The sequence below is a fragment of the Guillardia theta genome (genome assembly GCF_000315625.1).
Source record: "Guillardia theta CCMP2712 unplaced genomic scaffold GUITHscaffold_24, whole genome shotgun sequence".
NCBI classification, from domain to species: Eukaryota; class Cryptophyceae; order Pyrenomonadales; family Geminigeraceae; genus Guillardia; species Guillardia theta.
The window spans coordinates 158058-176824 of record NW_005434650.1 but is presented as its reverse complement, the minus strand read 5'-3'; the positions used below and the strand labels follow the sequence as shown (position 1 = coordinate 176824).

Genomic DNA, 18767 nt, shown 5'->3' with positions numbered 1-18767 from the left:
TTTTGTGGGGTTGGGGTGGGTGGGGAGGCGTAGCGGGCGAGGACGGGTAGTGAAAGTTTACTACTTGAAGACCAGGGGTACTACATGGGAAACATGGGGGTAGTGTAGTATACCCAAAAGGTGGGTGATTCACGGGTGGGTAGTTGAGATGCTGAGATGAGACCATGTCGGGACCGAGCGAAAGCAACGTAAGAAGATGGATGGAGGGGAGAGGAGGTGGGAGGGGAGGGAGGAGGGGAGCATGTTGGCTTACTGTAGTCGAGTACAGGTCGCACGGTACCGCGGGCATGTCAACAGCATCAACTGTATGCAAGTGATTGACGACGCCACTGATGCGGTAAGATGGCAGCTTGTGCGGGATCCTGTTGTGATAGGCATGGATGGTGATAGGGAGAGAACCTCAAGACTACATACATCTTCACAGGAGGATACGATCACACGGCTCGATGCTTCAATGCTGAAACGGGAGAGTGTCTGTTTGTATATCGAGGGCACAGGTCATTCGTGTTCTCCCTCAGGGTAGCGGTTGAGACGGAGGAGGCCGAGGAGGCCAAGGGGATCAAGGGACACAGCCGATGGTTCATGTACACGGGATCTTACGATGGGACAGTCCGGCGATGGGACGTGGCGACGGGGCAGTGTGTGAAAGAGTACGAGCTGGAGTATGGCGATGAGAACCCGAGGTTTCGGGCAGGGATAGTGCTGCTGGTGGAGGTATGCGAGCATCTGTTCTTCACGGTCACGTCAGACAAGGTGCTGAGAGCATGGCGAATCAAAGATGGCGAGATGGCATGGGACTCGCACGACCACAAGGACAACATCACAGGCATGCAGCTCAGAAAGAAGTCTGAGAAAGCTTCCATCCACGAGCTCGTCGAGCTTCCTGCCGAGTTGTTCACCTGCTCTGCCGACAAGACCGTGAGGGTCTGGGAGCCTCAGACAGGCTCCTGCAAGCGCGTCCTCCGCTTCGACACACAGCCGCTCTACGCCATGTTCGTGCAGACCGACGGGCAACTGTTTGTGGGGGCAGGATCAACAATCCTGCATTGCGACTCGGAGAGTGGGGAGGGCATTCGCTCTTTCACGTGCCATACTGGAGCTGTGAAGGCGCTGTGGGGGGAGGACGGACGGGTGTACGCGGGGACGGGCATGGTGTCGGTGCAATTCAACGTCAAGACCGGGCAGAGGGAGCGAGTGCTGGGGGGCCACTCGAGCGTGATCACGTGCTTGCAGCTTCACGACAAGACTCTCTACACCACTGGCGACGACTGTGTGTGCACGTGGGATACGGAGCCACTGCTGTTCTGCTGCATGGACGGAAACCTCAAGCTCCTGCGCGTCCTCCTGAGCGGGACCAACGACGAAGAGCCGGCGGACGTGGAGATGAAGACTGGGTCAGGGAACAGCGCACTCCTCCTCGCGGCCAAGGCTGGCCACAGCGACATCATCGAATCCCTCCTTATGTACAGCGCTGACGTGCAAAGAATGTCGCGGGCAGGAGAGACAGCTCTGCACTGCGCGGCTCTGGCGGGGATCGAGCAGGGCGTGTTGGTACTGCTCAAGGCTGGAGCGAACCCCAACTTCAGCACGCCGAGTCAGGACATCTCAATGGACTCAAAGTACTTGCAGCGATCCTTCTTTGATCCTTCTTTGATCCTTCTTTGATCCTTCTTTGATCCTTCTTTGATCCTTCTTTGATCCTTCTTTCATCCTTCTTTCATCCTTCTTTCATCCTTCTTTGATCCTTCTTTGATCCTTCTTTGATCCTTCTTTCATCCTTCTTTCATCCTTCTTTGATCCTTCTTTGATCCTTCTTTGATCCTTCTTTGATCCTTCTTTGATCCTTCTTTCATCCTTCTTTGATCCACCTTTCATCCTTGTTCGGATTTGCCTGAGTCTGACAGAGCCCTCCCTCCCTGCCTGACAGGAATCAGCTAGTGGTGAACAAGAAAATCGCTGCATATGGAGAGGTGAAGCTAGATAGCTCCGTTTCCTCACCCTTGACTTATCCTCGCACGCTTCTCAACCGAAATCAGGTGGATGGAGATCAGACTCCTCTCCACTACGCTGCGAAGGCTGGCTCAGCTCCCTGCTGCAAGCTCCTGATCGAAAAGTATCTTTTCTGCTGAACTCGACTCAATTGATTCCTCTCCCTCTCCTCTCCTCTCCTCTCCCTCTCCTCTCCTCTCCCTCTCCTCTCCTCTCCCTCTCCTCTCCTCTCCCTCTCCTCTCCTCCCCCTCTCCTCTCCTCTCCCTCTCCTTTCCCTCTCCTCTCCTTCTCCTCTCCCTCATCTCCCCAGCTTCGCAGACTCCAACTTCAAGGATAGTTACTTTCGCACTCCCGTTCACATCGCTGCCATGGTGGGGGCGAGCAGCGCGCTGGAGGAAATCATCTTGTCCGCAAGCCTCTCGAGCTGATGCAGCCAGCAGACGCTTCTCTACACGCGATGTCGCGACCCCAACCTTGGGGTCACGTTCGAAGCTGACTTCACCGTCAAGGACATGACCGGCATGACAGCGCTGAAGCTCGCCAAGGTGACGCTGCTTCTCTTGCCCTGCTAGCTGCTGACGGTGCGGGGAAGGACTGGGAGTGCAAGCGGCTCATCTGGAAGAGGTTGCAGGAGCGTGTGGCTGCTGGTGTAACAGGAGGAGCAGGTACATGGAGCGATGGGCGAACAAGTCGATTGCTCTCAAGGTCGCAACCCTCTGCTGCTGCTTCTTGCGATGAGCATGCGACAGGCGCTCGGGGTGAAGTTGGAGATCCCGCCAATGGAAGACAAGTGGAGCAGGAAGAGAGGATAGCAGACGCTTTTGTTTGTCTCTATTGTACAGTAAGTTAGTTCCTCCTGCTCCCGCTCGCTCTCCTGGTAGCCTTACAGCAGGGGGTCTGTTCCCCAGAGCTCGTGCCCGCCTGTGTCAAGCCAGTGTGAGGCTAGAAGCAGAGCATGACGAGTTACCGATGGAACGAGCGATGAAGAAGACGTAGGAGGCGATGGCGATGAAGATGGTCTGGATCATGGCAGCAAGGGCCTGCGGCTGTCAGGAGGAGTCGCGAGGGAGGAGAGGAGAGTCAGACCGGGTCGTCTTGGATGTTGGGGCTGCGAGAGAAGAGGTCGGCGTATACCCAGATGGAGAGGGCGATGGAGGTGAAGCCGATGATCATCCCGGTGAAGAGCCACACCTGCGGAGGAGGGAGAGAGTGTGAGAGCAGGTCGAGCTGACAGGGACGGACCTTGAGGGCGACGGGGGAAGCGCCTTCAGCTACCTCCGTCGTGTCTTCACTGAGGTCCCGCACGTTGACGGTGTTGACGAAGAAGAGGGAGACGAGGGCGATGATCTGCGGGGCGTGAGGATGGCGGTAGAGCAAGGCAGCAGGCTACCCCGGGGATGTAGACGAGCTTGTACTTGCCGTCCAGCCCCGACCAGCCCTTGTGCGTGACGGGCTCCGGGGTAGTGGTGGGTTGCCCTCCGCCTCCTGGCCAGGGGGGAAACGGGTTGAAGGAGGGCGGGGGCGAGTCAGGCGTGTGCACATACTTGGAAGTCGCGTTGAGAGGAGCAGGTCCCCAGCTGCAGGGGTCCCCGTAGTCCAGCTGATCCCAGCAGCGGTTGAACTGAAGCAGGGAATCGATGAATACCAACCAACCCACCCCGAAGAACGCTCCGGCTAGTAACGCGAGTTGTCGACGCTGCACCTCTATGTTTGCCGTGATGAACATTCCGAAGATCTGCAAGATCAGACGTGGATCATCAGTTCTTCATCGTGGAAAGAGTTGACATGAACAAATCACAAAGTTCTGCAAAGACAACTTCTCCTAGGTCAATTTCAAACTCATTGACATGGCCTGTTAAGCTACACCCCATGGATTGCATGGCTGTCTCTAACGCATACTCATCTTGACAATCCTTCTTGCATGGCTCCCAAACAAGCTCCTCGCAATCCATTTCTATCCCAAGTTGCCGTGCTCCAGGGCTCCTCTCTTCCCTCTCTCGTTCCCTCCCTCATTCCTTGCTCCCTCCTCTCGCTACATTGTCTTCTTATCCTGCCCTTTCCTTCCTTTCCTTCCATTTCTTCGATTCCCCTTCCCTGCCATGGCTTTCCATTCCCTTGCTCCACTACGTCTCGCGGCATGAACGCCATCAAAACCCTTTGAGAATAAAACTTTTTCCACTACTACTTGGTACTAAATATATTTTTATATTATTACTGTTTATAGTTTCGAAAAACAACAGTAAACTAATTATTGGTACAATTATATATTACTTATATGCGAGTGTTGTCAATCCATGTCGGGGGCGGCGGCAGGTGGGCGGGGGCGCTCATGGCAGCAACTGGAAGCGCTGGCAGCGAGAGCGTCTCGTCGTCTCCTCATGTGCCATCAGCTGCCAGAGCATGGAACCCCCGCAGATCCGATCGATCATCTCGAGTTCGTTCTTGACTACCTCGATGCCGAAGACCCCAATGGCCATGCACTCATTCGAAGGACAGCCAAGGGGCTGGCCATGCTCGAGTCAAAGCTGCGACATGCCGCAAGGAACGAAGAGGAAGAGGTGCAGCTAGCTCTGGGCATGGCGAGTCTTGAGCAAGGGCTAGATGTGCTGGCATCCGACATGTCTCAATGTTTGCTCAAGGTGAAAGAGGGGAACGTTTGTGAGTACGCAGCTCTCGTCAACGATGATCGGGAGGAGCTTGACTCGCTCGCAGCTTCGGTGATGACATGAGGAGACAGTCATTGAGACTTACGGTCTGATGCAGCTGAGAGTAGCGGAGGAGAAGAACCAAGAGCTTGCGAGGCAAGTCGAGTTCTTGGAGACGAAGGTGATGGTGTGGCATAACGAGGAGGGAGAGAGTTGAGAGATGATGTACAGCTGTCCTTCTTCGCTGATGTTGAGACTCGGATCTCGTCGTCAGAGCAGGTGAGCTTCTCTTGCTCCTTCACTACTCACCCTCGCTCTTTGTCAGGTTATTGAAGAGACTTTGGGCCAAGTCAGCCGCACAACCAGGTCCTGTGCTCGAGACAAGAAGCAGGTCACGGGCAGCGACGCCTCTTTATTTGCCCTCATCCTTAGCAGATTCTCGTCATGTTCGAGCAGCTAGACTCTCTCAGGGATCGCCTGGAGTCCTTCGGCGATGTGCTGAGGTCGGAGGGGAGGGTGTGAGAGGGTCGCGTGTGAGGTTGAACTTGGTGCGGCAGAGAGACCAGGAGAGACTCTCATGGCATGGAGGCTGAAGGAGCGCAAGCAGGTCAGCGAGCGACTAGTCATCCTCCGGTGATCCTGCGGCTCGTTGATGGTGTGAGGGCTCATGTGGCTGCAGGCGTCGGTCCCTCCGGCTGTCGTCCCTTGGGCCATCTCCTTGTCCATCGTCGGAGTTCGCAACCGACCCTGCAAGCTTGTGAAGCCAGTGAGTGCAAGGGAGTGAAGCTGATGCCATGAGCTCACTTGATGCCTCCTAGGGAGAAGTTTGTTGTGCCGTCAGCGTCCTGTCCTCTCACACCATCCGCCATTCCCGTGACGTCTCGCTAAGACATACGCTGCCCTCCAGAGGTTTTTGAGTCGCCTGCTCCCCCCTCAGAGTGATGACCACAACATGGCAGGTCGATCTTCTCCTCACGGGGTCTCTCTCGAGTCTGAGCAAGTCATCTACGACGTTCGCCCTCAGCTGACTACCAAGAAGGTCTGTGATACCTTCATCCCCCGCTCTTGATGAAGATTGATCGCGTTGTATGTATGTATCTGTGTTTGTCACGCCCTGAACGTCTCTATCTGGATTGACTGATCAAACGAACGTAGTATCTACAGTCTCTATAGCCTCTATCTATAGCCTCTATCTATAGCCTCTATATCTCTATAGCCTCTATATCTCTATAGCCTCTATATCTTTATGTCCCTATAGTCTCTCGGTAGCCTCTACATTCTCCCGTCATCTTCTTACGTTTCCCTTTGCAGGTTCGGTCATCTCTCGATCACGTTGAATTCAACGAGACCCTGACCGTCACCGACGTTTGCAATGAGCCGTTTGAGAAACCCTTCCCGCTTGACGGTAGAGAGGTACTGCCATGCCCCCTCCCCTGTTCTCCCCTTCCTTATCCACCTTTTCCTTCCTCCTCATAACCCGTTATCTTCTCTATCCTCCTTCTCTTTTCCTGGCTCTCTCTCCTACCTCCCCAAGTTCCCCTCCCTACTCCTCTCTCACCTTGACTCTCAGGTCACTCTCCTCCTCTCCGTCATCAACAGCGAGTTCGGCTGCGTAGGTCAAGTGCTCATCAGTCTCGCTCCTGGGGCTCAGCTCGACCAGGTCACCTCGGCCTGCCCCTGCTCGGCTCACCCCCGCGCAGACTTGGCACGTCGTGCGCGACTTGGACGGGACGGTAGTTACGGGAGGCAATGGAAAGAGCACCAGCCTGTGCTTCTCTGCTCGATACTCCTCCTCTCCCTCGTCGGAAATGGACGCAAACCCGAAGCGTGAAGACATTTCAAGTGAGGAAGATACGTCAGTCCAACTGCTGGGTGGGGAGGGAGAGAAGAGGAGAGGAGGAGGAGAGGTAGCACCGAGGGGCCAGCCCATGGACGAAGAGGATATAGCGAGGAAGATACAAGAGTTTGAAGACAGGCTCTCCTTCTGTCTCAACTTCATCGAACATCAACGGGTGGAAGACAACAGATTCGTCGAGAATTTCGATGTGCTGCTATCGGAGATGAAAGAGAAAGTTCTAGAATCGACGACGACTCTTGATTCTCAGGTCGTCGCCTTGACGCTGTCTTGTCGTGATTTTCTTGTCGTCTCTTTCCTTCAAAATGACTTCCCTCCAAGATGACGAGCAGCAAGTTGATCATTCGAGGTCTGAAGCATGAGATGAGAAAAGAAGTCGCCGACCTGAAACGAGCTGAAGCTCTTTTAAGTGACCAGGTTCACCCTGCTCCTCTCCCTTCTTTCCTCCCTCTCTTTCGCGTCCCTTTCATTGCTCCTTCTCATAGCCATCTTCAGCTCCAACATGTCACCAGCAGCTACGAGAGCATGGTGCAGCAGTGGAAGGAAGAGCTCACCCTGCATGAGCTCGCCCTCCAACGAGAGTTCGGTACCTCCCTTCTCCCCCGCTCTCCTCCCCCCGCTCTTTCTCTTTCCCTGCTCCTTCTCCTCACAGTCAAGCGGCAGAGCTGGACGAGTTGGTCAAGGCCAACGAGAAGCTAACGAGCGACGTCGAGGAGTTTTCCCAGCTGTACCGCCAGCTCGTGAGTGGCTTGTCATCTCGCAACGAGTTGAAATCGCTGGCAGAAAGTTGACAAGGAGAAACTCGAGGAGGAGCTCGCAGCCGTCACCAGCCGCTCGTCCTCGACCGAGGTCCTCCATCCTTTCGTGCAGCTCCTCCTCCTTCCCCTCCTCCTTCTCTCCCTGCAGCTCCTCCTCTGCTTTCCTCTGGTCTGAATCTCTGGCAGGCAAAGCTGCAGGAGCTGATGGCTGAGAAAGAGACGTGGGAGAAGTCGCAGCATCAGGCCAGAAAGACCCTCAAGGTGCGTCAAGTTTGCCGAGGAGGAGGAGAAGGAAGAGGAGGAAGTGGAGGAGTTGACGAACCAGAGGCAGGAAGAAATTGAGTCTCACGATATGGAAGGGATGCGCATCAAGCTCCAGAGCTCACTCGCAGGTGCTGTGAAGGAGGAGGCCGGACCTCAGCTCGTTCTCACCTTGTGCCTGCAGAGATTGTCTCGGGCTCCATCAACCCGCAGGTCCCTGAGACCCTGGAGGCCTTGAGTTCGGAGGCGCAGGAGGGGCCGAGAGTGCCCCAGCAGAGGAGGAGCAATAGACTCATCCGGCAGCCTGTTGAAGACTTCCCCCCCCCGCAGCCCTGGAGCCCTCGAGCTTTCCTTCCCTTCAATGACTCCGCACCACACAGCGAGGATGGGCACGACAAGGACCCGAGGTATCCTTTCCTCGCAGCGCTTCTCCTCACTGACCTGTTCCCCAGAGATCAACAGCCTCTCGCCATGGACGTGGAGGAGAGCAAGTGGGAGGGCAACGCTGTCTTGATCAGAGCGCTTCGAGCCCGCATCTCCGCCCTTCAGAAGGCCTTGACCGCCGCCAAGGAGAACCTGACAAGTGAGTCCTCCCTCCCCTCCCAGAATGTCACCCTGGCCTCAGGCACGGAGAAGAGATGTTTCCAGCTGGAAGACACAAGCCGCAGCCTCGCACACGAGCTGCTGGCAGAGAAGGAGAAGCACAGATGCCACGTGAAGGCAGTGCGATGAGGGTCGAGCTGACCTCTGCCGCAGGTTGCTGTCCTCCAAGACCGTCTCGATCACAGTAACCGACTGGCTTCCAACCTCCGAGCGCAGGTGAGAGGCAGCATCGGGCCGCACAGCTGACAGCTGCTCAGATTTCTCCAGAGACGTGGTTCAGAGACTATCCTGGCGACAAGATGCCCGAGCAAGGGAGACCGCCGGAGCCGGCCGACAGCAGCAGCAGCAGGAGCATCAACCCGGGTTGCCATGCTCGTCACGAGCACAACAAGACTGACGCGTGTCGCAGATCCGCTGCCAAGAGAGGAAGAGAAGTCGGCGATCCTCAGGTTGTTGCTGCCTCAGTCAACCGCTCGCACTGACCTCAAGGATCAGCAAGCAGAAAGAAAGTTTCGTCGCCGGCTCCATCCGCGATGCGGAGAACTACTGGCTGCAGGCGATCGGCTGGGCGAAGTGAAGGGCCCATCACAGATGCTCGTTACTGCCGTCCTTGTCATCCAACCCCCAGGGTTTCCATCTTGCTTCGCGGGGAGCTCCTGACTCCTTGCGCTGCGCGTTCGAAGAAGCTCGTCGGTTGATCGTCCTCTGCCAGGCTGTCAGTCCATATGAATGAACAAACGGGGCTCACCAGGCCCGACGCCTCCTCCTCCTCCTTGAATCCCCTCCTACATCCAACACCCTCAGAGAAGTTAAGAGCGAAGAACAATCTCACGTCATGTACTCCCGATGTCTCCGCGCAAGCTCCCCGCGGATCAGCTCTAGCAGAGGCTTCTTCGCCGTCTGCTCGCCTTGCACCGCCTTCCTGTAGCTGTCGATGCCGATGGCCACAAGGATGCTGTAGACGAAGACGCGGATCGCCGCGATGGTTCCGAAGTAGTAGAGGAAACCTCCGCTGCCGGTCTCATGGACCAGGACAGCGAAGATCTTGTTGCCGAAGATCGACTGGATGATGGTGGAGCCGCTTCTGTTGATCGACTGGAACTGGTCAAGGTTGGCCCCGAACAGCATGAAAGCAGTGAGTGAGCAGGCGTAGATGAGCAAAGTAGCGATCATGGCGAACGACAGCATCTTGCGGACGTTGAAGTAGATCGCTGTCATTAAGCGACGAGTTGACCTGGTGAGCATGATGTATCTCAGACTTTTGGTCCAGAGAAGAAACGCGATGACCCCGAAGGCAGCATCGAGATTTGCCGACGCGACTGCAGCTCCTCTTACAGCCTGCTGCACAGATAGAACAGTCATGGCCGAGGATGAAGTAATCTTTGAGAGCATGTACGAGTGGTACACTCTCAGCCCGGCGCTGATGATAACCAGCAGCACCAGCGTCAACTCGAGGGTTGGCCAGTCGAAGTGAAGATATCTCCAGATGTTCTGTCGACGGAAGGCCGCGAACTCCTTCAAGATGTACAACAAGGATAAGAAGAAGAAGAAGTACTCGAGGTTGCTCTTCATGCTGCTCGCCTTGTAGCGGTTGATATCGTAGGTGTACACCGTGCTAGACGGTAAAACGAAGCCTCCAGCTGGGAACTCGAAGCAGACTTGAGAGAAAAGAAACAGATCGTCATTGGCGCTGTACATGAACATCTCAAAGAAGAGCGCGCGAGTCTTCGGGTCCACCCATTGGGCGCCTGCAACTTCTTGCAATATCCTGCTCGTGTCTTGCACAGCGAACGAAGCGACGAAGCCTCCTCCCGGGTACGTGCCGAAGCTCCCGACGTAGCTGGGAGAGCCGGTCGAAGCTGCGGAGGTGAAGGCGTGGAAGCTCTTGGGCTGTAGGGGCTTCTGAGCCTTGCTCTTGGAGTAGACGGCGTCTTCCGTTCCCAAGGTCCATGACGGGTAGCACTCGGTGCCAGCTAGGATGCCATCGTTGTCAAGGGCGCCATGGACTGAGCCGCACGCGTCGCTCTTGACCCTCACCTGCCGCAAGCTGCAACGCCGTTAGCCTGATGGCTGTCACAGCCCACAAATCACCTTGCATTCCCAATCAACGAATTGCCGAAAAGAACTCCGTAAGAGCTGTTCTGTTGTCCGTAGCGGTTGTACAGGAATGAAGTCTTCATCAGCTCGCCAGCAATCACCTCGTTCATGAACAGCTGCAGCCCATCCAGGTCTCTGAGGACCTCGTAAGGAACAACAAACTTTGAAACTAGCCATGGCTTTCGAGCAAGCTCACCTGACTGTCGAGCTCCGGTTCGAGAAGAAGTTCACCCAGAACTTGTTCACACTCCTTGCCATGTTCTTCTCGTTCCCCAAAAGCACTGCGAGAGTGCAGACAAGGAGATAGAGGCAGAACCTGGTGAATGAACGGTGATCACTGACGGAGCATTGCTGCGCAACTATAACTTACATGCAGACATCCCTCACCCACTTGCCGACTCTAACAGACTCCTCGTCCTCCCCCTCGTACTGCAGCTCCTCCTCCATCGCCTCCTGCCATATCCTCCGCAGCCTCCCCGCCATCTCTAGTTCACCAGACGCGCGTTGCCGTCCTTGCCCAGTACAGGATGTTGCCGGACGGCTGGCCGGACGGACCTGCTGAAGGTGTTTGAGGGCGATGATGCGACAAGAGCCCGGCCGGGCTGGCGACCGACTGTTTTTGTCCGATGACCGGACGTCACTGAATTTGTTTGTAGTAATGCAGTGACTCGACTGCATTACTACAAAAGGATTGAGCTCATAGCGCCCAACATAAACAAATTCGAGTCAGCGAAACGTAGGAGTGGGGATGAGGGAACGAGGAGATGAGGGGTCCTTCAGAGTTGGGGAAGAAAAAAGCGAGATGAGGAATAGAGTACCCACCCTCACGTCTAATTTCCAGACAAAGACCGGGGTAGTCGAAGTACACCCGGTGAACGACTGGGTGACAGTTGATTTGATTTGGTTATCGTGGACTACCGGTCCATGATAAGTCTTGATGAGGGGTGGTTGAAACAAGGAGTGCAATTAGGGAGGGAGCAGATAGGGTGGGGTGGTTAGACAGCTTTACTTTGAACATTCCGAGACCGGGGGAATTTCTATCCCCGAGTAGAGGAAGAGGCAGTAGGTCAGGAGTACATAGGGAAAGAGGGGGTACTTGAAACGGAATTGGGAGGTAGGGGTCCACCTATGGGGGCATGGCCGCAGAGGGAGACTAGGGGTGGGTTTTCCTTCTAGGGAATCTACGGGCTTGAAGGTCAAAATCTTCTGGGGGTGGGTCTTCTGATGACTGGGGAGGGTGTATGTACCCCAAATAATGCCTCCAGGGTAGGGTAGGGTAGTGTGGGGTAAGGACTAGTTGAGAAATCTAACATATCAACCCCACCCAGGAAAGAGTCTACGATTGATGGTGGGTACTACCACCCACCCTTGGCAATTAGCCGTTCAACCTCTATTATTACACCCCCCCTCAATGGACCCCCTTCCACAAGGGCAACACTATGGCTACCCGTGATGATAATATTGGTATTGTTTAAAACGTTTTAGATACCAAAAATCGTACAACGAAAGTACCACCATTCTGTAAAATATTTATTTAATCAACAAATATTATAATGTGTACAGCGTTGATGGCCAAAGGTACAATTTATAAATATGTATATCAAAATGGAGTGGCAGGGGTATCACCCTACTAGCAGGGGTGGAGATAAGATGGGGTGCTAGTCTGAGGGGGTAGTTTTTGGAGAACTGATGGGTGGAAAAGACTGATTTGCATACTGTGTGGGGTAACATGGCATGATGGGTGGGTAGTCTTGAACATCAAAGGGGTAGGGTCTGATTACCAAGGGAGTAGTGAAAGGGGTGTGTCCGGATATGAACATGGGGGGTAGAATCATGTTGCAACAGGGGTGGTCAGATGAGGTAGCTAGGAGAAAGGGGTCGTTGGTCTTGGGGAAACGGGAGGTGGGGACGGAACGGTAGGGTACTTGAGGACTAACAGGGTGGGGTCATTTTTCATATTTCACGGGGTGGGGTGGGTCTTCTCCGCTCCTCCTGGCGCCATGGCGAAAGTTGGGGAAGGGGAATGGAGAGAAGGAGGATGAGCAAGCGGCTAAGAGGAGAAGATCGCTCGAGTTGATAGTCTCAGTGGAGCAGATGATGACATTTTAGGCTTCCTCTGAAGAAGGATGCCTTGAATCTTGATGCGTTGTTTGACTCGCTCAGGATTTTTCATTAGGGGCAGCTTGATTTCAAAAGAGCAAAGGGTTTCTGGTTGATATCGCGGCAAAGTGACTGTGATAAACCTTATGTACTTGCAGTTAGTTAGTTGAAGCTATGTTTGTTTTGGAACCCTCCTATTGTTCAGACATGTTTGGCGGTTACTAGTCCATTTGTAGAGCAATTCCGAATTCCCTATAGACCTTTCGCAACACTTTTGAACTTTCTTTCGTTTTGGAGTTGGCTTACCGATTCTTTACAGGCCAGTACTGTTGAACAAGAGTAGCGCTTTCAAACAACGTTTTTTTCAGCAAACGTGGCTGTTAGCCAACCGGTTCCGACGGATCTCACTACCTCGTCCGGACTCGTTATCACCGCTCACCCCCTTTCCTTCCCTCAGCCAACAAAAGCTGTTTTTTCAACATCTTTTGGTCTTCAGACCTCAGAAAGCCAAGAGTCCTTGCAGCATAGTCTGATCGCTGGAGCAACGTCCTTGGCCGATGGTCAGCGGGCGTTGCCAACTCCAGAGGTTTCTACTTACATGTCAGAGTTTATCAGCAACAGGATGGATCGAGTCATCGTCAGTAGCTCCTTGGACTTGGGTGCATTGACCAATGATGTGAGGCAAACTATTCCAGCACTGCAACCTATCACGCCGATTACAACTTCTACATTGCCTCTGCCTTTCATCCCAACCAACCCTCTCACCACCTCGGTGCTGGCAACTCATGCTGCCAGTGTGGGGGCAGCGAGTGTATTGGGAGCTCACGCAGCAAATGTGGGAGCTACGATGGCCATTCCGACTATCAGTGCGCATAGGGATCCAGCAGCATTTGCCAGCTCTCCAGCTGCAACAGGAATCGCTTCGTTGCCCCCTTGCACCTCACTCCAACTCCCATCGCCTGCTCTACCGACCGCAATTCAAGCAGCGAAGGCAGTTCTTGCAACAACAAGCTGTTTCTTACCATCTTTGGATTCGACTCAACCTGCAACTTCTGGTGAGTGTTGAAACACCGAAACCTGCCAATTATTAAAGTTTGGACTTTTTAGTGCCAGGCTCAAACGGAATGGTCACGGGCTCTCAAGCACTGGCTACTAATGACTTTTCCGCACTGACGAGTCTTCCAGAACCAACTGGACTGGCGCTAGAAGATAGCACAACGACAAGCTTGCATATCAAGTGGAATCCTGCCCCAAGCTTGGAGGGAACTACCATTGCACCCAATGTTTTCTGGAATGTTGAATTCTGCAAAGCTGACGACACCGAAGTCCTGGGGGAATGCATCTTCATGTTGAAAATTGTCAATGCGCCGGTCACAGGGCTTCTACCAAATACCGTGTACAAGATCCGTTTGAGATTGGAGCTGCGCAGTACATCTTCGGGACCGCCAGTCTTAACGTCCCCTTGGACTACAGCAGTCTTCCCCACCCTCAATGTGTCAGATATTCCTGTGCCTGCTCCTCGCCCGGTCGTTCATAGAGTTTCAAGTACGATGGCTGAAGTGACGATCTTGGCTGCTCCGTGTAAAAAGGGAGACGAGTATTTATGTGCCGAAAGTTATCTCTTGCAACGCCTGGAGGGCTTATTGCCAGATGATGATAGTCGTGAAGATGATTGGAAATCCGTGCCTGAAGTGACATGTTCTTGCACACACCCCAAATTTTCAGATGTTATCCCTTCCTTGGAAAAGAAACGAGTTCCTTTGTACGCTGACAAGACTTACCACTTCAGAGTTCGGGCCAGCAATAGCCTGGGCGTAGGTGAATGGAGCGAAATTGCCACCATTTTGCCGCCTCCTGCAGCTGCAGAGGTTCGAGTGGATTCTGTGAAGTCGCTTTCTGCAAGCTTAGTTTGGAACCAACCAGAAGACCATGGGTATGAAATCCAGCACTATCACGTCTTCCAATACAAGACCGACGATGAATCTGACATGAAAGAGGCTGTCGTACCTGCCGTGTACTCAAACTCAGGGTCTGCTGAAGATGGACGTGCTACCTCGCCCTTGAGCAAACTTGTGTATTATCATGCGCAACAGCTGCAGCCGAACTGTTCATATAAGTTTTTTGTTCGTGCAAGGAGTGAGGCGGGGTTGAGTGATCCAAGTGCTCAGTGCGATGTCGTAACTCAGCCCTTGCCACCTCCGCTGCCAACTTCTGTAGCAGTGGAGCGGATTGAGCCCAACGCCTTGCATTTTCAGTGGAGCATGAGAGATGAGGCTGAAATGAATGTAACGGCGGTCTGCGAGGTCAGCTGGAGAGAAGTGACGCAAGAGGAGCTGGATGCTTGTACTGGTGGCACAGCAAAACTAGCAAGAAACATGGAGCAGGAGGACAGAGACGCCTGGAGCTCCAAGGAGATTCCGTGTGGGGAAGACATTGGTGGCGACTACTCGTGCAGCATCATCGGGCTCATGCCAGACACGTTGTACGCTGTTCAAGTGCGAGGAAAAAATGGTGGAGGCGATGGGCCATGGTCACCTGCAGTGCTGCAGAAAACTACCGTCCCACCGCCACAACAACCTTCTACATTCTACTCGTGTGACACCAGCTCGACATCGACGACCCTTTCATGGGATCAGCCATTGGATGACGCGTTCCCAGTGACAGCGTATCAAGTTCGATGCACAAGCTCCGGTGCTGAAGTTGATCAGGATCCAGACACTTTGTGGCAGACTATCACTGCGGTAGAAGTTGGAGAGGGACGTCTGTGCTACATAGTGGAAGACCTAGTCCCCGGTCAAGAATATGCATTCCAGATTCGAGCTTTGAATCAGGTTGGCCCTGGTGAACCGACCGAACCTCTGAAAGTTACCGTCAAGTGCGATGTACCTCCACCTCCCTCGCAACCAGAATCCTCTGAGCAGTTGTCTGATGCCATCATCTTGCAATGGAAACCGCCCATGAGGAACCATGGTTCAGAGGTCACGGCGTACGCGCTTCAAATGCGCAAAGATGGAGAAGAAGAATGGCAGACCGTCTCTGAGGAAATAACCAACTTGTCAGTTGAAGTGAGCTGCCCGGAGCCTCGCATGGTGTATCATTTCCGAATAAGAGCCAAGAATGCTCTGGGCTGGAGTGAGTGGAGTGACTCGAACATGTTCGAAACCCTCCCTCCTCCCCCCCCTCAGCCTCCCCTGGCTGTATCAGCCATCATGACCCACAACTCAGTAACCATTAACTGGCCTCATAGTCAGGTACCTGGAGCTTACCTGATGTTCTGTGCTGATCGCTTTCGCAGGCATCCGTCAGTGGTTATGAGGTGCAGCAGCTGAAAGGCGACACGTGGGTGGCAGTTGTAGATTCTGAGAGCGCTGTTGGGGAGCAACTGCGTCGGATGAAGCGGGATCGCCGTCACATCTCTGGATGTGAGGAGGCAGAGCGAGTGAGGAAAAGGCCAATCCTCGCCTTCACTCGGGAGAATCTGGTGGGGCAAACGGAATACAAGTTCCGGGTCGGGGCGAAGAATTCCGGAGGGCAGGCTTTCAGCGACGTTATCGTCGTGCAGACTGAGGATGAGAAATGGGCAAGGCAGCTGACAGAGGAGGAAGAACAGAGACTGAGGGAACTTTGCAAGTCATGTGGATGTGAAGAATACTTTGACAGATTCGCTCGTTCCCTGTATGATGCGGAGACACTTTCTCGACTTCCACAAGATGAACTTCGTGAGGTCATGGAAAAGCTGCAGATTTTACCGAAGCATCGTGAGAAGCTGCGAGCGGCTCTTTCGTTTCCTCCTAGGGCTCCAGGCCGGCCACTTCGGTCTTCAGTGTCATATGACAACATCGTCCTTTCGTGGGACCCTCCCGAGCCCTCGGGCTATCCTGTCATCGAGTATGTTGTGCAGTTCAGCATCAAGGAAGGGGAGAGCGAAGTGCGGGACTGGAAGGAAGTTCGATGCGGCATCACTTCGTGCAAAGTAGAAAATCTCCTGGCATCTACCGATTACTTCTTCCGTGTGGCTGCCTGCAATGAGCCCCAGGGACAAGGGACGGTGAGACCTGCTCTTTCTTGCGGCTGTCAAGACAATTGTGATCTCATTCCTTGTCCATCTTCAATCTCAACACCTTGAAACGCGTGTGTCCCTCATTTCACGTGTACCTGATCACTTTGCTTGTTGTGCATGTGGACTTGAACTGATCTTCGTTTCTCAGTGGAGCCAAGAAGCTCTTTACCGTACGAGTGACGTAGACTGCGAGGACGAGCAGCTGCTGGAGTTCATGCGAGAAGCCTTGAACACCAAGGAGTACGCAGACCGAGTGGCAGCTCAACTCTACCACGAGCAGTGGACGCTTGCAGCACTGCAGGCGCTCGCTTGTGAGAAACTCGATGACATTTTAAGGCGAATGCGGGTGAGGAGAAGAGCGTGTGATATGTGCATGACATGCAGAGTCTGACGAAGAAGCAGGTCAAGGAAGGAGCAGTCCACGCGATTTTACAGAAGCTGAAGAAGGAGTAGAAGGAGAAGCAGGACGCGGTCGGGGGGTTTCAGCGAATGCGGATGCTCATTGATGTAAATTTCGGTTCTCTTGTTGTGTTAACGTAGTCACGCTTTTGCCTCTTCTGATCTTCTCGGCTCTCTCGTTGGAATTGAAATGAAAATCTTATTTTTCCCTTTACTATCTCATTTAAAGTCGTCCGAGTCGTAGACGGATGGAGGAGCTGCAGAGTAGCTGGGCGGAGGAGGGTTTCGAATCAGCTTGCGTTGCTTTCGTGCTCGCCTCTTCTCAACCTGTGCGGATTCTCATCAAGCTTGCTATCAAATCTTCTCCGCTTACCTGCTCCTTGTGACGCATGGCGAACTCCAGACCCGCCCAGACGTTTCCTCCCACCAACGACACTGAGCGAGAAGATCAGCGCACGTGCACGAGCTCTCACGCCTCACCGATCTCACGGGCGACAGCTGCCTCTCTGCTCAAGGAGCCACTTCCCACCTCATGCTTGCGGAGAGCGTCCTCGGCGTAGTCGACGACCGAATCATTGAAGGAGGACGTGGCGTTAACATCTGCCCCCGCCTTCAACAGCAGCTTCACAGTCTTCACCGATCGCGTGTCGTTGGCCGACCGGAATCTGACCTGCTGTCCCGTCACCCTCCACCTTGGCCCTCCTCCCCTCACCGCGTCATGCAGTGGCGTCTGTCCCACGGAGTCCCTCGCGTTCACGTCGCCTCCAGCCTTGATCAGCTCTTCGATCAGCTCCTCGTACCCGTCCACCGCGCTCAGCACGTGCAGAGCCGTCAGCGCATACTCGCCCTGCACGTTCACATCTGCACCCTGCCTGATGCATTCTCGAGCTGCGGCTACATCCATCTGCAAGCAGGTCAGCCTGTAAGGAGTGGAGAGAAGGGAGAGGAGGAGGAGGGAGAGGAGGAGCTGGGAGAGGAGCTGGGAGAGGAGCTGGGAGAGGAAGACCTTGAAGGGGCCCTTCTCGGTGATTGGGTCGATGTCGAAGGAAACTTGGTCGCATATGCGGAAGAGCTTGAGCCCCAAGCGCTCGGCCGTCTCGTTGGAGTTTCTCCTCGTCTGCCACAACTCCCTTGAGGGATTCATGTCTTGGAAGGCAGGATGCTCGTAGAGAGCTTGCAGCTCCTTGGGCATCGGATATCGTAAGTGCTTCCCGTCATCCACAGTCGGCCCCTTGCCGACGATGTTTGTCATGTTCTGAGACAGCAGCTGCGCCTTCACGTTCTGGAGGTACGAGTTCAAGTCCATGTCGGCTCCTCCCCTGAGCTGCAGCGGTGTCCGCCTAAGTGTGACACGACGAGGAACAGGAGGAGGAGCTGAGAGGCAGAGCGACAGGGCACGAGCAGAACACGGGGGATTGCAAAGTCTAGCGTCAAGTCTCGGAGGGACGAAGGAGAGAGTCTCATTGTCTTCCGTGTCTTCTGACAAGTCAATCTGCGGCACATCCACAGGCTTCGTCTGCTCCCAGACCCTCCCCTCGAACTTGTGGTGCATTCGATCGATCACGTCGCACAGACGTTGAGACAATCGAGTTCTGACGCTACGGTCCGGGTACTCCAACGGATTCTTGTTGCAGAAACCTTCTTCCGCGAAGCAGGCCATCATGCGGGACTGTCAGGCACTTGATCACGAGAAGAATGTGAGAAGACTCAGCACTCACAGTCGTCTCGAACATGAGGTCATTGTTGCCAGACTTCTCTATGCTCTCTACTTTCTCCATCGCTTTCTCATACTGTCAGAACGTTCAATTCATGATGGGCAAAAGACAGACAAGCAGACAAGCAGACAAGCAGACAAGCAGACAAGCAGACAAGCAGACAAGCAGACAAGCAGACAAGCAGACAAGCAGACAAGCAGACAAGCAAGGAGCAGCGGCACCTCTCACCTTCTCCTTCACCTCATCGGGCTCGTCTGAGTCTTGCCTCCATCCGGTCGCCCATG

At 54.1% G+C, this 18767-nt stretch overlaps 6 protein-coding genes across 6 annotated transcripts; 3 read left to right on the top strand and 3 right to left on the bottom strand.

The window, feature by feature from the left end:
• Positions 1-164: 164 nt before the first annotated feature.
• On the top strand, positions 165-2802 carry GUITHDRAFT_106313 (hypothetical protein; the record flags this gene model as incomplete). Its single annotated transcript, XM_005834685.1, has 8 exons — positions 165-188; positions 269-337; positions 391-1594; positions 2309-2361; positions 2431-2535; positions 2583-2614; positions 2656-2695; positions 2740-2802. The coding sequence occupies 8 exons, from the start codon at positions 165-167 to the stop codon at positions 2800-2802; spliced, it is 1590 nt and encodes a 529-aa protein (XP_005834742.1).
• Positions 2803-2806: 4 nt separating this feature from the next.
• On the bottom strand, positions 2807-3727 carry GUITHDRAFT_162568 (hypothetical protein). The gene is made up of 5 exons (XM_005834684.1): positions 3381-3727; positions 3233-3337; positions 3077-3181; positions 2958-3030; positions 2807-2911 (listed from the first exon to the last, which is right to left on the bottom strand). The coding sequence occupies exons 1-5, from the start codon at positions 3714-3716 to the stop codon at positions 2874-2876; spliced, it is 657 nt and encodes a 218-aa protein (XP_005834741.1). The 5' UTR covers positions 3717-3727; the 3' UTR covers positions 2807-2873.
• Positions 3728-4284: 557 nt separating this feature from the next.
• GUITHDRAFT_137151 (hypothetical protein) lies at positions 4285-8689 on the top strand (the record flags this gene model as incomplete). Its single annotated transcript, XM_005834683.1, has 24 exons — positions 4285-4707; positions 4754-4816; positions 4867-4914; positions 4961-5026; positions 5071-5138; positions 5193-5268; positions 5315-5401; positions 5454-5544; positions 5595-5674; positions 5947-6048; positions 6206-6295; positions 6336-6740; positions 6812-6907; positions 6986-7076; positions 7154-7230; positions 7274-7339; positions 7435-7509; positions 7580-7640; positions 7694-8092; positions 8135-8223; positions 8266-8328; positions 8370-8475; positions 8522-8561; positions 8602-8689. The coding sequence occupies 24 exons, from the start codon at positions 4285-4287 to the stop codon at positions 8687-8689; spliced, it is 2850 nt and encodes a 949-aa protein (XP_005834740.1).
• Positions 8690-8940: 251 nt separating this feature from the next.
• GUITHDRAFT_137150 (hypothetical protein) lies at positions 8941-10692 on the bottom strand (the record flags this gene model as incomplete). Its single annotated transcript, XM_005834682.1, has 4 exons — positions 8941-10159; positions 10204-10325; positions 10406-10490; positions 10580-10692. The coding sequence occupies 4 exons, from the start codon at positions 10690-10692 to the stop codon at positions 8941-8943; spliced, it is 1539 nt and encodes a 512-aa protein (XP_005834739.1).
• Positions 10693-16018: 5326 nt separating this feature from the next.
• On the top strand, positions 16019-16978 carry GUITHDRAFT_151958 (hypothetical protein). Its single transcript, XM_005834681.1, has 3 exons — positions 16019-16357; positions 16518-16715; positions 16772-16978. The coding sequence occupies exons 2-3, from the start codon at positions 16584-16586 to the stop codon at positions 16820-16822; spliced, it is 183 nt and encodes a 60-aa protein (XP_005834738.1). The 5' UTR covers positions 16019-16357; positions 16518-16583; the 3' UTR covers positions 16823-16978.
• A 340-nt stretch (positions 16979-17318) lies between these two features.
• On the bottom strand, positions 17319-17699 carry GUITHDRAFT_40512 (hypothetical protein; the record flags this gene model as incomplete). The annotated part of the gene is made up of 2 exons (XM_005834680.1): positions 17319-17438; positions 17481-17699. Coding segments are annotated over 2 exons (339 nt in total), but the record flags the coding sequence as incomplete, so codon positions are not given.
• Positions 17700-18767: the final 1068 nt, after the last annotated feature.